Source organism: Fundulus heteroclitus, chromosome 12 (assembly GCF_011125445.2).
Source record: "Fundulus heteroclitus isolate FHET01 chromosome 12, MU-UCD_Fhet_4.1, whole genome shotgun sequence".
Classification (NCBI taxonomy): Eukaryota; Metazoa; Chordata; class Actinopteri; order Cyprinodontiformes; family Fundulidae; genus Fundulus; species Fundulus heteroclitus.
In genome coordinates, this window is record NC_046372.1 from 9,866,878 (window position 1) to 9,880,776 (window position 13,899).

A 13,899-nucleotide genomic window follows, 5' to 3' on the forward strand; every position below is an offset into this window, starting at 1 on the left:
CAACTGCCACTTTGACCCACTGACCTGCGTGAAGGCCGTCAAGAAGATGAAGGAGGGAGTGGAGAAGGCCGGGCTGAAGGCTCACTACATGGTGCAGCCGCTGGCTTTCCACACTCCCGACTGCAACTGCCAGGGATTCATCGATCTGCCGGAATTCCCCTTCGGTAACGATGCTCTCTGTTGCTTGTAAATTCCACCATTAAATTGCCTTTCACCAAGTTCATGCCAAAAAATATAAGCTTTGTTCTAAATCTCTGCGCGCCGACTCCCCCTGCTGGTGGCATTAAAAATAATACTAAATTTCACCTTTTTTCTCCTGCAATTCATTGTGCTGTCAGGTCTAGAGCCCAGGATCCTGACCCGCTGGGACATGCACCAGTACGCCAGGGAGGCATACAACGCCGGCATCCGCTTCATCGGGGGCTGCTGTGGGTTTGAGCCTTACCACATCAGGGCCGTGGCCGAGGAGCTGGCCCCAGAGAGGGGCTTCCTCCCTGCTGCGTCAGAGAAACACGGGATGTGGGGTGCTGGTCTGGAGATGCACACCAAGCCCTGGGTCAGAGCCAGGTTAGGAGCCTCTATTACACTGTTATTACCTAGGCCAGGGGTCTGCAGCCTGTGGCTCTGGAGCCGCAAGTGGCTCTTTGGACCTTCAACAGTGGCTCTTAATAACTTTGGCTACAAATTATGTTTTTATCATGGTATTTAAATGTAATAATGATAATAATAAATGCAGGTTTTAGTATTTTTTTTATTGGTATAATTGCTTTTAATTGTCACAACAGAATGATGCTAAAAGTGCCAGTAATATCTAATTTTAAATCAATATTTTTTTCATTATGTTGGAAACCATGATTGTTTTTTTTTACATCATTATCCACAAATATCAACATCTCAGCCATCCTCTTTTTTTTTTTTTTTTTAAACCTCAAAATAAACATTAAAGGGCGTTTCTTTAACGATGACAGCATATTTCCTACAGTAGAGCTTTATCAAAAATTATGACTTGTCTTTTTTTAAAAGGCCAGGCAACATTTGCGGCTCTAAACGAGTTTAATTCAAGTGGACTGTATTGCAAAATGGCTCTTTAGACTGTAAAGGTTGCAGGACCCTGACCTAGGCTATGCTTGCATTGTAACTTCTACGCACCAGTGAGCTAATCTCCTCTGTGTCCTCCAGAGCCCGCCGTGATTACTGGGAGAACCTGAAGCCAGCCTCTGGCCGTCCCTTGTGTGCGTCCATGTCGACCCCAGACAAATGGGGCGTTACCAAGGGCCACGCTGAACTCATGCAGCAGAAGGAGGCCACCTCCAAGGACCAACTCAAGCAGCTGTTTGACAGGTCAAAGACCCACTGAGTGTGTCCCACCTGAAAGCAGATGAGAGTCGATCAGCTGCCTGAAGCGGCTAACCCGGCGCGGCGCACAGTTTTGTATGAACCAAGAGGCAATTTCTAACTTGAGACTGCACTGCTCTGTATATCTGTTAGAAAAACGAGGCCACGGTGTCTCAGGTTAGTCGATTGCCCTGTGTGGGGAAAAAAAAAGGGACCTGTATGTTTTTTTCATTATCCTGGAACAGTTTGTGAAATTGAATAAGATCAAATAAAACACGAATTGGTTACTTGACTGTTGAGACTTTTTTTTTGTCATGTTGAATGAAGTTTCTAACATCTAACTTCCACCATCTACATACTGTAAAAAAAAAAAAAACATTTGAAAACACCATGTAGCATCAGAAATGTTAAAACCTCTATTGAAGTAGAATTTGAATATTATTGTGATTTAAGAAGACAAAGATACACAAACATGAATTGATGTGTTCCCCCAATACAGCAAAGACAAGAGACAGGCTGTCAATCATCAGCTGAATAAGCAGATAAATGCAACTTTTCAGAGCAAATCTCTGTTCTTGCAAAATATGTTTTGGCTTTTATCCAATCAGCTTGTTACGGCTTTTGATTTTTTTCACATATTTGTCTTCTGTTTCACATAACTGGTGGAAAAGGCCTCGTGTTTATGTCTCAGATTCCTGGTATTTCAAGAGGAAGGGGAAAAACATCTCCATCTGCTCTTAAAGGCTTCAGATTATGGTGAATTTTCTTCAAGTCTCCTCCTAAGTAACACATAGTCTGAGCTTTTCAAAAGGGTTCCCAGTTACTTTTACAGATGGTTGCACTAAATAAAATTGGAACTACTACCTAAAAGATCTACTCATCTAAAAAAAAAAAAAAAAAGCTGAATTCACAAATTGCTCCTTTGAAAAGTTCATATTTAAAAGTTACTTCTTATTGTTTATTCACATCAACCTGCCTGTTGTGGTTGCATAAAGCCAACTACTTTGAATTTTTCAAGATCAGGATCCACTGAGCCTTAAAGTTTTTGTAGATTGCAGATACAGAAAATTTAGCATTTTCCCCAATTAAGTAAAAAAAACAAAAAACTAAAATAGCCCCTCAACGCCACCGAAATTTTAACATAATCATGTTTGTTAGGATTGAACTGCTGAATCTGACTACATGGTTAGATTGAATTTGAATGAAATGGCTGAATTTGGTCAGAGTTGGACCCACTATAATTGGACCTATTCATCTAGTAAAGTGCTCCGAGGTGACATTTGTTAAGGCGTGGCACCATGTAAATGAACTGAGATGGATTTAACTGGAACATTATATAGCGTGATTTTGTGTATTTTAACTCCATGTCAAAACGTGTACAAAAGTGTAAAACAATATTTTCACCCTTGCGGATTTAATGTTTTTTTATTATTATTGTCACACTAAACGTTTCAGATCATAACTTTTATATCACATACAATAACTTGAGTAAATACACAAAGTTTTCAAGGACTCCATGTGTTGAGATAATACAGGTTTAGATTAAAAAAAAATACAGAACAGCTTTTGCCTTTAATAAATCAAAACCTCATTTTAAACTGCATTTAGCATACATTCATTTAATTATCTTAAACATTTAATTGTGTGGTTAAAAAAGGGGGAAAAAATAAGACATCTAAGTGAGCACTGTGCTTGTGCAAACTCCGAGCGCTCTGGTAGTGATGCATCTTGACTTATAAAAGATCTCTGCTATGGTTCTCGTTAACGATAGGATAGATCGTGGTCATGTGATTAGGTAGGTAACCCTTTATTATCTCTATGCTTCTTTTCACCGGTTGAAATTAAATAGATGTATCAGAGAACAGTGCTCTTGGCTTGACATCAAAAATAATAAATCCAATTTAAGCTTTTTTGTTGACCTTCGCCGCCTTGCTTGAGCTCGCCTGGTTTTTACCTACTTCTGGATGAAGGTCTTTCATTCGTCCGGATATTCTTTCATGGTCTAACTGAAGGTTGCATTATTATGGGATGGTTGTTTGACCCAGCAGGACAGTCCATGACAACAAATCTTTCGACGGCTATCTAAAAGGTACAGATGTAGCTAACGATATGGTCGAACTGTTCATTCAGGTTCTCTGCTTAAAACGCATGAGTTGCTTAAGACCGAGGAAATCATTTCTGATTTCTACTAAGCAGCCACCCCGCATCGATGCTTATTTAATCTTCATTTGTCTCTCGCGTCTTTGCTTACATTTTTTTTAAAGAATGACACCAGAATCGCCCGTTTTATTCTAGAAACTACAGGTCTTTTTCCGCCTACAGTGCCCCCTTGTGGTGGTTTTGTGCTGCTGCTGTAGACGTCGTACACCCGGAAGTAAACCGTGAGGTCGTCATGGGGAGCAAAGTCAGCTCCAAAATGGCAGCTCCCACCGCCAGAGTAATTCAGGTAAAGTCGCAAAAGAAATGTTTATCATTCGACCCCTTGTATGGTTTGTTGCTTTTTAAGTAGATGTTTAAAATAAAAATAATACGTTTTGGGTGCTTACTCATTTTATTGAGGCCTTTCGGCTGGAATGCCGCTTGTACCCTTGTTAATGTCCTTGTTAAACAGAAAAACTCACCGTGTGCCATGAATTTAGCAGAGCTGCGACAATGGATTTTTACTCCTTAAGCTGCGTTTCAGGTCAATTGATGTTTAAGTTTTGTTGCCACCTTCTGGCCTGTTACAAGTTAGAGATTATTAGATAGTAAAATCTCAATGGTTTGTAAAGGAAAGTCCTTCCTACGCTGTTATTATCTGATTTAATGTAATTGCTAATCATTTAACATCTACCTTTTATTACATGTGGAATATTTTTCATCCATCCAAACTGCAGTATTATATTTGTTATTAATGAGAATGTATAGGTCAGAGATGTACCAGTTAGGCTTGACTTGGATTGTTTTGTCTCTTTTGTTTGTTGTTGTTGTTTTTCTTGTAACACATTAGACAGGAAAATATGGGCTGAATATGCTTTGACGTCGATATTAGTTAATCCAACAGAAAATGAAGAACAAATGAAGACCAAATTATCCCCATTAATGGCTCAAAACATTTACTTGTGTCTTTTACCCGATATCGAGTTGATATTGGACTTCTTGGATCGGGAAGTCGATCCATCAGTAATTGACCTGCCAATCGCTGCTCAGACTCGTTTAAAGAAAAATTGTCTCATTCTGATCTCTGGCTGTTGGATCGGTGCATTTTTACTGGTATTAAATAAGTAAACTCAAAAAACAATCAGATTGTTTCTACATAGTCTGAAGACTTTTAGAACAGCATGGAAGTTGAATTAAGCATTGTTTAGGTCTAGACTCTAATATAAATTAGTAAATGTTACGCTTATTCATCTAATCCTCTATCCATTGAGCCATTAATCCATCCAGCCGTTTCTACTGATGTACAGAGTTGATCATCCATTGCCAAAACCCACTTATTCTTGAAGGGTCACATGGGGGCTGATGAATATATTCTGTGGAAATGCCTTGTCCTAATAACTTTTGCATTTTTATGTTTAGAAATTACTTTAAAGGCTGAGAATTCTGGAAAAGTATGAAATGTGGACATGAAAAATTTATGAAACCTTATACCATTCCATGTTTAAGTAGCTGCATTTCTTTTACGCTGTTTGTCCTCTAGTTTGTCCCTCCAGTAGTGCATTCATGTAAAATTTCTGATTTGATAAAAATTATTTTCATGATAATTAGTGTAATAGTTCCTAGCTTTTGAACAGTTGATTATTAGTTTTAGCATTCAAAGCCGTTTCATTTGATAGTGTATATAATGTGAGTTTATACACCAAAATCAACTTGCAGAACTGAAGAAATATCTTTTTTTTTTTGTTTTTTTGTTTTTTGTTCTAGCCCTATAGATGAGCTACACACCAGAGGAAGGCATCAAAATACTGTTAGCCTTTTTGAGACTTTCTTTAACTTAATGAATAATTTTATCTTTTTAATGTGTTTTCTCTCAGGCTGTACGGCCACATGCTCCTTTGATCAAGTTCCCCAACCGGCAGGACATGCCAAGGCCCAATGGTGAGTCTGTTTCTAAAAAAAATGCTGCAAGCTTTTAGCAGAACCAACTGAGGAGGAAACTAATGAGACCAAAAAGTATTTACAGTAGAATCTGACTGCAAAACCGTCTTAACTTGCTCTTCCGCTCTTCAGAGGGGTTGCATGAAAGAAATCTCCCAAATCCACTCTGGTCCTATTTCTTTCTTCCTCTCATAAACATAAAAGCAGTTTGCTTCTTTGCGACTCTCAGCCATGTTCAAAGTTATACGGTGAGAGCAGCAGAGCTACAATCACTGGCTAACTGCTAAGCTAACTTCTAAGCGAACCCGCAATATAAACACTAGAAGTGCGCAGCCAGAAAGTGGAAACTATGAAGGAACATAAACGCACACTGGCGTTATGTGAGCGCGTCATAATGATTGTGGTGCGACAATTAATAGATAAGGTGATTCTCCCAGAACTTGAAGGACAGAGCAGGACCAAAACTCTGACCAATCCCTGCCCTTCAGTGCAAAGAGCAGTGATTGGTTAGTTTTTACAGGCCTGGAGCTTTTTATTTTTTGTGAACACATTACGTATTGACTACTTTTAGGACGGAATGACGATTTTATCCACTATAACAAAAAGTGATTCTGAACAGGATCACCAACTATAGCTTTAACAACAAAAGCCGAGTACAAGATGTGGTTTTCTCTTAAATGGGAGCCTCTGCATGGATGCCATTGCGACAAAAAATCTTTTTTTATGGTGAAATTTGTAAATTGAGGGTCAGCACTGCAGATGTTGTCCACCAACACAAACACGTTTTGCATCCATTAACAACAGACTTGTGCCACTAAGAATACATTCTGGTTTTAAAATTGGAGAGTGGACAAAGTAGCTGTGGCTGTATCCGGTGCCAAAAAATGATGTTGGACCAGTGTTCAAGTTGTTTGTTTGAAAGAGGTGACTTTTTTTTTTTACCTTTCAAAAGCTTTTGGCACAATCCTATCGTAAAACAGAAATGTCTCCAGACACACTGTCATGTGTCTGTGAGACAATACTTTGACATTTTCTACACGTTCTGATGTATTTGTGCAACTATATTAGCTCAAATTAGTTATATACTTAGTAGTGTTTTTAGAATTATGATTTCCCGCTGTACCTTCACTTTAACCCTTTTTTTTTGTTTGTTTTGTTTGTTTGTTGTTGTTTTAGTCGGAGAGGCATTGAAATTGATAGGTCTTAACGTTTCACAACACAACGCTCCCAGTTCACCTTCAGCTTCAGCACCGCCTGCGTTGTCCAGACCTCAAGTACTTTCCACTCCTATCCCGGGAACGCCGGACACACTGGCCTCCATCCAGCAGCTGCCTGCCAGGTACCGCAGGAGACCGTTAACGCTGGATGAGATGGACTACATTCAGGTGAGGGGGGGCAGCCTACCATACAAGTATAAAAAACATTTTATTTATTTATTAAAGATTTGTATTTATTCATTGATTTTACTGAGGGTAATAAAATGGACCAATAAAAGCTCTTTTTACTGTGTACCAGACAATTTTTGGACGCTAACGTGTCCAAGGAAGTAATTTGCAGACATTTACTAGAGCCACAGTAATTGCCCCTTCCCCCTGACCAAAGAGTACAAAATCACACTTAAAATAAGCCAGAATCTTATGAGCTGAATAAAGACTGCAACCTCATCACGGCCACGCTGGACTTCTAGAACTCCAAACGGCTCTTGGCGATGTGGCTGCTCCACACATTGTGTCCCGCCACAGCTCAGCTAAAAGCTTCTCACCAAGCAGCTGAAACAAACATCGGTTTTCTCAGCAATCAGAGTGATTGGTTTGCATCGTACTTCCCATGAATGGGGCTCCCAGCTGGGGTAATGCACACACATCTCCAAATTGCAGCAATCAGCCTCCCTTTTATCATGTCACGCTGATTCTGATTCTGGTTGCTCCTCCAATGATTGTTGCAGAAACCTCCCATGTTTACTGGACAATTCAGATTGTGGGGAAATACCCTGGTGCATCCATTAGATAGGATGGCCAAGAAATAAAGAGCAGGTTAAAATTGTCCACTACTAACGGCCCGGTGGTGTCATGATTACCTTCACATTTAAATGAGGTTTTCCACATTTACCATGAACTAGCAATGTCTGAACGGTCCTGGAGGCAGTAGGGTTACCTTGGTTCAGTGTGAAGGGCCCTAAGCTGAAATTGTCAGACAATCCTGTGAGTTGCCAGATAATTGACTGGATACTCAATGTCTTAAAGCCTAAATATTTAACCCAATATTTACATAAACTCTCTTTGGCTTGAACACACTTTTTGCCTGTTCCCCATATCGATGTTGTTAGTTTTTCCTTCTTACTCTTTGTTCCTCCCACGGTCCAAAGACATGTACACTTTATTACCAGAGGTGTAGACTCACTCCACCAAATCATTGAATTCATGCGCTCCAATCACCTCCATGGCCAGATGTGTATAAAACCCAGCACCTACGTCTGCAGGCTGTTTCTAAAAACGTTTGTGAGAGATTGAGTCGCTCTCCGGAGCTCATTGAGCCCCAGCTTGGTCCTGTGATACGGTGCTTCCTGTGCAACAAGTCCAGTCGAGAAATATCCTCTCAGCTAAACTTTCCACAGTCAGCTGTCAGTGTTACAACAAAGTGGAAGCATTTGGTCACAAAAACCCCGTTTACACTACCCTTTTTTAACCGAGCCGAGACCGGTCCGAGCTCGGTAACCAAGATAACTCTCGTGTGTAAATGGTTGTGGGCTCAATCTCAGCTTGCTGCTGTCACATGTCGATGTACCCCTGGGCAAGGCAGTTATAAGCCCAAGTTTCCTACAGATTTAGGCGTTGGTGTATGAATGCGTGGATGTTAGAGGGTGGGATTGGGTGAATGTGGCTCTAGGGTAAAGTGCTCTGAGTGCTGAATATGGCTTTAGAAGTTCAGTCCATTTATGAGGAAATAGAGCAGAGACTCCTAGGCCTTCGCGCTGTGATAAGCCTTCCTGGAGGAGCTGAGGTTTACGGAGATGCAATGGGTTGGCCAACACCTTTATTTAAGCCTTTGTATTAAAACAAAAAAAAGAATTGGTTGCCCTTAAAGTTTATATGCAGGTACCATATTTTTCGGACTATAAGGCGCACTTAAAAACCTTAAATCTTCTCAAATATTGATGGTGTGCCTTTATATATGATTACCGTTGTGATTACTGACCGGTTTTATCTGGTACAATGCGCTCAAAAATCTGTTAAAATGTGTAAGTACGACTTTGGTTAGCAACGAAGCTGCTACGCTCAGTGGATATTTGGAGCATTACGGTACACTGTGTCACTACCTGATTGGACCCCTGAGCTGTCTACAAGACTGCCTGACTGTAATGTCTAAACTATAAGTGCATTCATGTAAGGCAGCTCATGCCCAGAGTACACGTTAGCAACAGTAAACCTAGTAAGTTAATTTAATATAAAAGTTCTGATTATTTTGGCCTAATGTTAGAAACAGGGCAGTGTAGTCCAACTACTCTGTCCTCCCGTCAGAGACGGATAGCTGTCCCTCTCAGGAGGGAGCGCTAAGGTGACAAAATTTGATTTCTCTAATGAAAACTGGGGACGTCTCTGATTTTGTTAGGCGCAGAATCTCTGCCTGGGGGTTGGTTTATTTTGTCTGAACTGTGACAGAGGGGCGGGGAAGGTAAAGCTCTTCTACGTCGGGACAGCGGCAAGACAGGGTAAATACCTCTTGTTGCTCTGAAATTTTATACTCCATCATGATGCACTAAAAACAGGGACTGTCCCCGGAAATCGGGGACGTCTGGTCACCCTAACAGACGGATGGAGTGATATTACAAACTTGGGAAGAATATGAAATATGCCTTTATAATCAGGCGCGTCTTATGTGTGGACAAAAGGTACACATAGACACGTTAATTCACAGTGTGCCTTATGGTCCGAAAAATACGGTAAAGTTATTTTAGCAACGTAATGTATGTTTAATTATTAATCATATCTAAGCTGGACCAGGTGTGTGTTGACCCTGCAGGGAACTGGAACCCTGTCTGTTAGGACAGACTTCAGCTCACCTGCAGCCCTCAATAGGATTATGTGGAAACGGAAAATAAGTGAATGGAGGTGAATGTTGTTCTTTTTTTTATATATATATAGTTTTTTTTAATCAAATTTGTATTGTCATTTCTTCTTGCTGCAGCGTGGTGGACCCGAGTGAAAAGTCTCTGCAGCCAAAGGAAGATGAGTCTCTGTCTTTATTCTCCTCGTCAACACAACCCCAATGCTACGAGATTTGTAGAATAAAGTATTACATGAATCCTGTTGCAATGTATATAATGTTTATTTTAAATAATTACAATGTATTCTAAGTTCACACTAAAGGCTAGTTTCATTGTAATACACAAACAAGCCATAATAGCTTTTTTTTTTCTTATTAAATTTAGCCATAACAGCATTGGAACCAGCTTGGATTTGAAATGATCATGATTATTTAATTTTGTTGAAGCTACACATGAATTGCAACCACCCAGAAATACAAGCAGGAAATTCAAGTGATGGAAATAAACGGACATCATCTGTTTTTTTTTTTTTTTTTTTTTTTTTAACAAAGCAGGGGAAATTTAGAAAAAGTGCTTCATAATTCAAATTCATTCTTGAAACTGTTGTTCATGTGAACCGCTGGATTTAATGGATTAAAAATAATTCATTTCGATTTGTGTGGTGAAAATGTTTTTAATCAACATGGAGAACCTGAAAAAGCAGACGATAAAGCGTATCAATTCAAAGAAGAGGCCACCGCTGTTGATCAGATGAACAATATTTAATTAGCTCCTCAGGTATTTTGTTGTCGATACCGTTTCTGGCATGCTTTATATGGTAAAACATTCACAACATTGATATTCCCACAGCAGTGCAGCAGCACTGGCCACCGTTAAAATGAGCTGACCGTCACCCAGACGTTGGCACAGCGTAGCACAGACGTGACGGGTAAGCGGACGCTCCCCCTACAGTAGCCGCTTCTCTCGCTGCTTTTACCCGTCTCCACCTTTCAAGAGTCGCTGGAGAAAACATCTCTGCATTCACGAGCCTTTCGAGGACAAAATAAATAAATAAACGACACCAGCTCCTAAACACATGAACTATTCCAGATTCATGTGTTTTACAAAAATAACTTTAGATACTCAAAACCCTAATACCAAACCCTACCAGTGGACTTCATGAACAAAGTGCAGTTATATTCATTAAACACAGCAACAACCAAACGGTCACAAATGGCCACGACACCAGGAGAAACACAGGAATGCACGGATTAATAGTTTCACAGCTATGAGTCCTACGTGTGCGTTGGTCACGACATAAACGGCTTTTTTTTTTTTTAACCCACCCCAATCATCAACAGTAACATTTTTGTGCGGATGCGAGACTCGACGGCGCCCTGGGTACTGGAGCAGCAGAAGCAAGTCGCGTGTCAATCGTTCTGCTCCTCGTTTTCCTCAAAGGCTGGGAGGAAGTCGGCGATGGTGTCCACCACGTAGTCAGGCACGTAGCTGCGGTTGCTGTCCAGGTCACTGTTTCTGTACTCCTGGGCCTCCTCGATCTGAGACACGCCGGTGAGGGTGAGCATGGTGTCCAGGCCGCAGTTGGACCCAAACAGCATGTCCGTCTCCAGCCGGTCCCCGACCATCAGGCACTGGGCTGGATCCACGCCGCTGAACTGGCTGGAGATGCACTCGAACATGAAGCGGCTCGGCTTGCCGATCACGGTCGCTTTGCGGCCCGACGCCACCTCGATGGCTGCGGTGAGGGAACCAGAACCTGCAGAGGAGAGGGTCAAAGGGGGGGTGGAACAAAAACAGAAAGATGCTCCAGTTACTGGGACTGAGGTTTACATTCTTACGCAAGTATTCATATCTCCTTTGTATTGAGGCCCACTTTTACACTGTTGCTCCTAAAAATGCAAGTAATCCACCTACAAAGTTACTTAATTAGCAATAATTACATTTTATTATAAACCCAGCTGTTCTGTGGAGTCCTCAGAGGTGAGACAGACGAGCCATATGGGGGTAAATGTGGAAGAAGCTGCTGTTAGATGAGGCTGAACTTTCTGACCTACAAGTAAAACATTACGTGGTAGAGAACTAACTGTGCATCACTCTGAACACACCGCTCCTATGGTGGCAGCATGATGCTGTGGGAGGCTCCTTATCCAATCTGACTGCATTTGAGCTTTACTGCAGATAACGGGCAGAAAATGTGTTGGTAGCCTAGTAACACCGCACACTACCCTAAACGCCGTTTCTACCAAGAAACGTGGAGGAAGCGGTGGTAGCGTCGTGCTGTGGGGAGTTTTTACCAGTCAGTGCTGGGGAAGCTGGTCAGAGTTGAAGAGGGTTAATAGAGAAAAAATATTTTTTAAAAGCTGCAAAAGGCTTGAAGAGTGAAGTTATGGATCCCCTCCCAACAGAACGGTGACCCTAAACATGCAGCCAAAGCATCTGCACGTGTGTAAGGATGCGCCAGTCAAGGTCCAGACCTAAAACCTACTCAGAACCAGCAGCAAGACTTAAAAAGCTGTCTAGCTCTGTCAGTTCTGACCGAGTGGGACTTGTTTTTTAGTTGACTGGGCAAAAAAATATCCTTCTGGTGGAGATAAACCTCTAAAAGACTTATCTCTAAGAATAATAAATAAACTACAATGTGCTGCTCTGTTAGTTTATTAACCAAGACTCCAATAAATCACTGTTTATTTGTACTCGTAACATAAAACAGAGAAAAGCAAGGCGACGTATGGATGATGCTTTAAACCAGACGGTTTATAGTGCCGTGAGTCTACATCTGAATCAATACGTTGTCTTTTCTGTGACTGGGAAACAAATGTGTTTTAATGCTGATCTGACATGATCTAACCACCAAGGTCAGTTCAGGTTTTAATTACAGGAAGCAGTTCTGCGTTTAGTGAAGCGAACACAGAAGGATCTTCAGAAGGATGCTATTTATGAGTGTTGACACTACAGTGAGGCCTCAGCGGGCAGTCTGCCATGTTCAGAGGGCTCTGTTGGTGTAAAGAGGTGCATAAATAATGCCCAGGGACTAGAAACAATAGATGTAGCATTTGTTACAAATTAATTATCGACTCCTAAAACAAGCAAAAGGCCTGAAACGTCTTTGATATGCAGTACTAATGTACAAAATTAGTTATTGGTCCGTTTAACTGGATTTCTTTTTTTTTAATTATCAAAATTGAAGCCTATTTCAGCGTTTGACGCGGAACAAAAATAGGTTGTGTGTGGATCTGAGCTGGTTATGAGCTGACCGGAACTGGGTCAAGCCCTCCTGCGCATCACCCGCGCGCCGTACCTGGCAGGATGCGCCCGCCTGACAGCGGGTGCCACGGGTCGTTGTCGGTGGCCAGGAACAGACACTCCGGGTCCCGCAGGTAGCACGAAGCCTTGGCCAGTTTGAGAAAAGTCAGTTTGTCGTCGTGGCCCACCAGCACCGCTTTCACGTCTGGAGCCAGGGCGCAGTTGTAGATGGTGGCGCCCGGCTCGTCCGTCTCCTCCACGCAGGGGATCCCCGCCTCCAGCAGCTCCCTGCACAGCCCCTCGCAGCCGATGACGAACACCTGGCCGCGGACCTTGACCACGTCCCTCAGGTAGAGGGCCGAGCAGTAGGAGGAGCTGAAGATCTGGTCCAGCATCACGTCGGTGAAGCCCAGCCGGGTGAACTTGCTCACGTAATTCTCCCGGGGCCTGGTGCAGTTGTTGGTGACGAACACCACGTTTTTGCCGCGGCGGATCAGCGCGTTCACCACCTTCGCGGCGCCCGTGATCGCGTTCTCTCCGTGCCAGATGACCCCGTCGCAGTCGAAGAGGAAGAAGTCCTTCGCTTCGAGCAGACCCCTGATCTGCGCACCGCGGATTTTCTGGCAGCCTTTGAAGGCAAAGGCGCCAGCCATTCCGGCGTTTTCCTCCGTCTCTTCCGTCTTTCACCGGCTAGTGGCGCCCCATGTCAGAGGCTGCGGCATAACGAGGACGGGAAAAAACGGCGAGCTGAAACGCGGCGGCGGCGGTGGCGGATCGGTGTCAGAAAATCACATTGCAGGGACCTTGGTGCTGTTGCATACGCCGACACGGAGGAGCCACATAAACATTGACGTCTGGCCACGCTCTCCCTGCCCAGATCGACCAATCAGAACGCAGCGCCGCGGCCAATTACAGCGGACCATGTCAAAAAATATTAGAACGAATGATGTAAAACAATAAATTGCTATATAAAAAAATAAACATTTTAATATATGTCATACAAATGTATACATTCTTGAATTTTACATATATTATGAATCATTTTTTTGATGTTGCGTGAAAACGCATAAGATTTAACGCTACAGTAGGCCATGTGACTAATTATAATAAATCTACTTATATAGAGGCGCTGCTATCTTCAATTTTCTAGAAGTGGGTGAGTTAAAAGAATGTTCACTGCATCACATCACAGCAAGTAT

General features: G+C 42.2%; 3 protein-coding genes across 4 annotated transcripts; 2 read left to right on the top strand and 1 right to left on the bottom strand.

Moving 5' to 3' along the window:
- Positions 1 to 20: 20 nt before the first annotated feature.
- LOC118564787 (betaine--homocysteine S-methyltransferase 1) lies at positions 21 to 1,627 on the top strand (the record flags this gene model as incomplete). The annotated part of the gene is given in 3 exon segments (XM_036143892.1): positions 21 to 164; positions 339 to 567; positions 1,180 to 1,627. Coding segments are annotated over 3 exon segments (551 nt in total), but the record flags the coding sequence as incomplete, so codon positions are not given.
- A 1,612-nt stretch (positions 1,628 to 3,239) lies between these two features.
- Positions 3,240 to 10,108, top strand: mrps36 (mitochondrial ribosomal protein S36). Of its 2 annotated transcripts, none has more exons than XM_012869992.3 (5): positions 3,240 to 3,424; positions 3,631 to 3,781; positions 5,349 to 5,412; positions 6,589 to 6,797; positions 9,598 to 10,108. In XM_012869992.3, exons 2-5 carry the CDS (start codon positions 3,728 to 3,730, stop codon positions 9,613 to 9,615), a joined length of 345 nt encoding a protein of 114 aa, XP_012725446.1. In that variant the 5' UTR covers positions 3,240 to 3,424; positions 3,631 to 3,727; the 3' UTR covers positions 9,616 to 10,108. The 2 variants fall into 2 exon arrangements, with proteins under 2 accessions (XP_012725446.1, XP_012725445.1); XM_012869991.3 differs by having other exon boundaries at positions 3,658 to 3,781.
- LOC105931353 (pyridoxal (pyridoxine, vitamin B6) phosphatase) lies at positions 10,003 to 13,585 on the bottom strand. Its single transcript, XM_012869990.3, has 2 exons — positions 12,756 to 13,585; positions 10,003 to 11,213 (listed from the first exon to the last, which is right to left on the bottom strand). The coding sequence occupies exons 1-2, from the start codon at positions 13,351 to 13,353 to the stop codon at positions 10,867 to 10,869; spliced, it is 945 nt and encodes a 314-aa protein (XP_012725444.1). The 5' UTR covers positions 13,354 to 13,585; the 3' UTR covers positions 10,003 to 10,866.
- Positions 13,586 to 13,899: the final 314 nt, after the last annotated feature.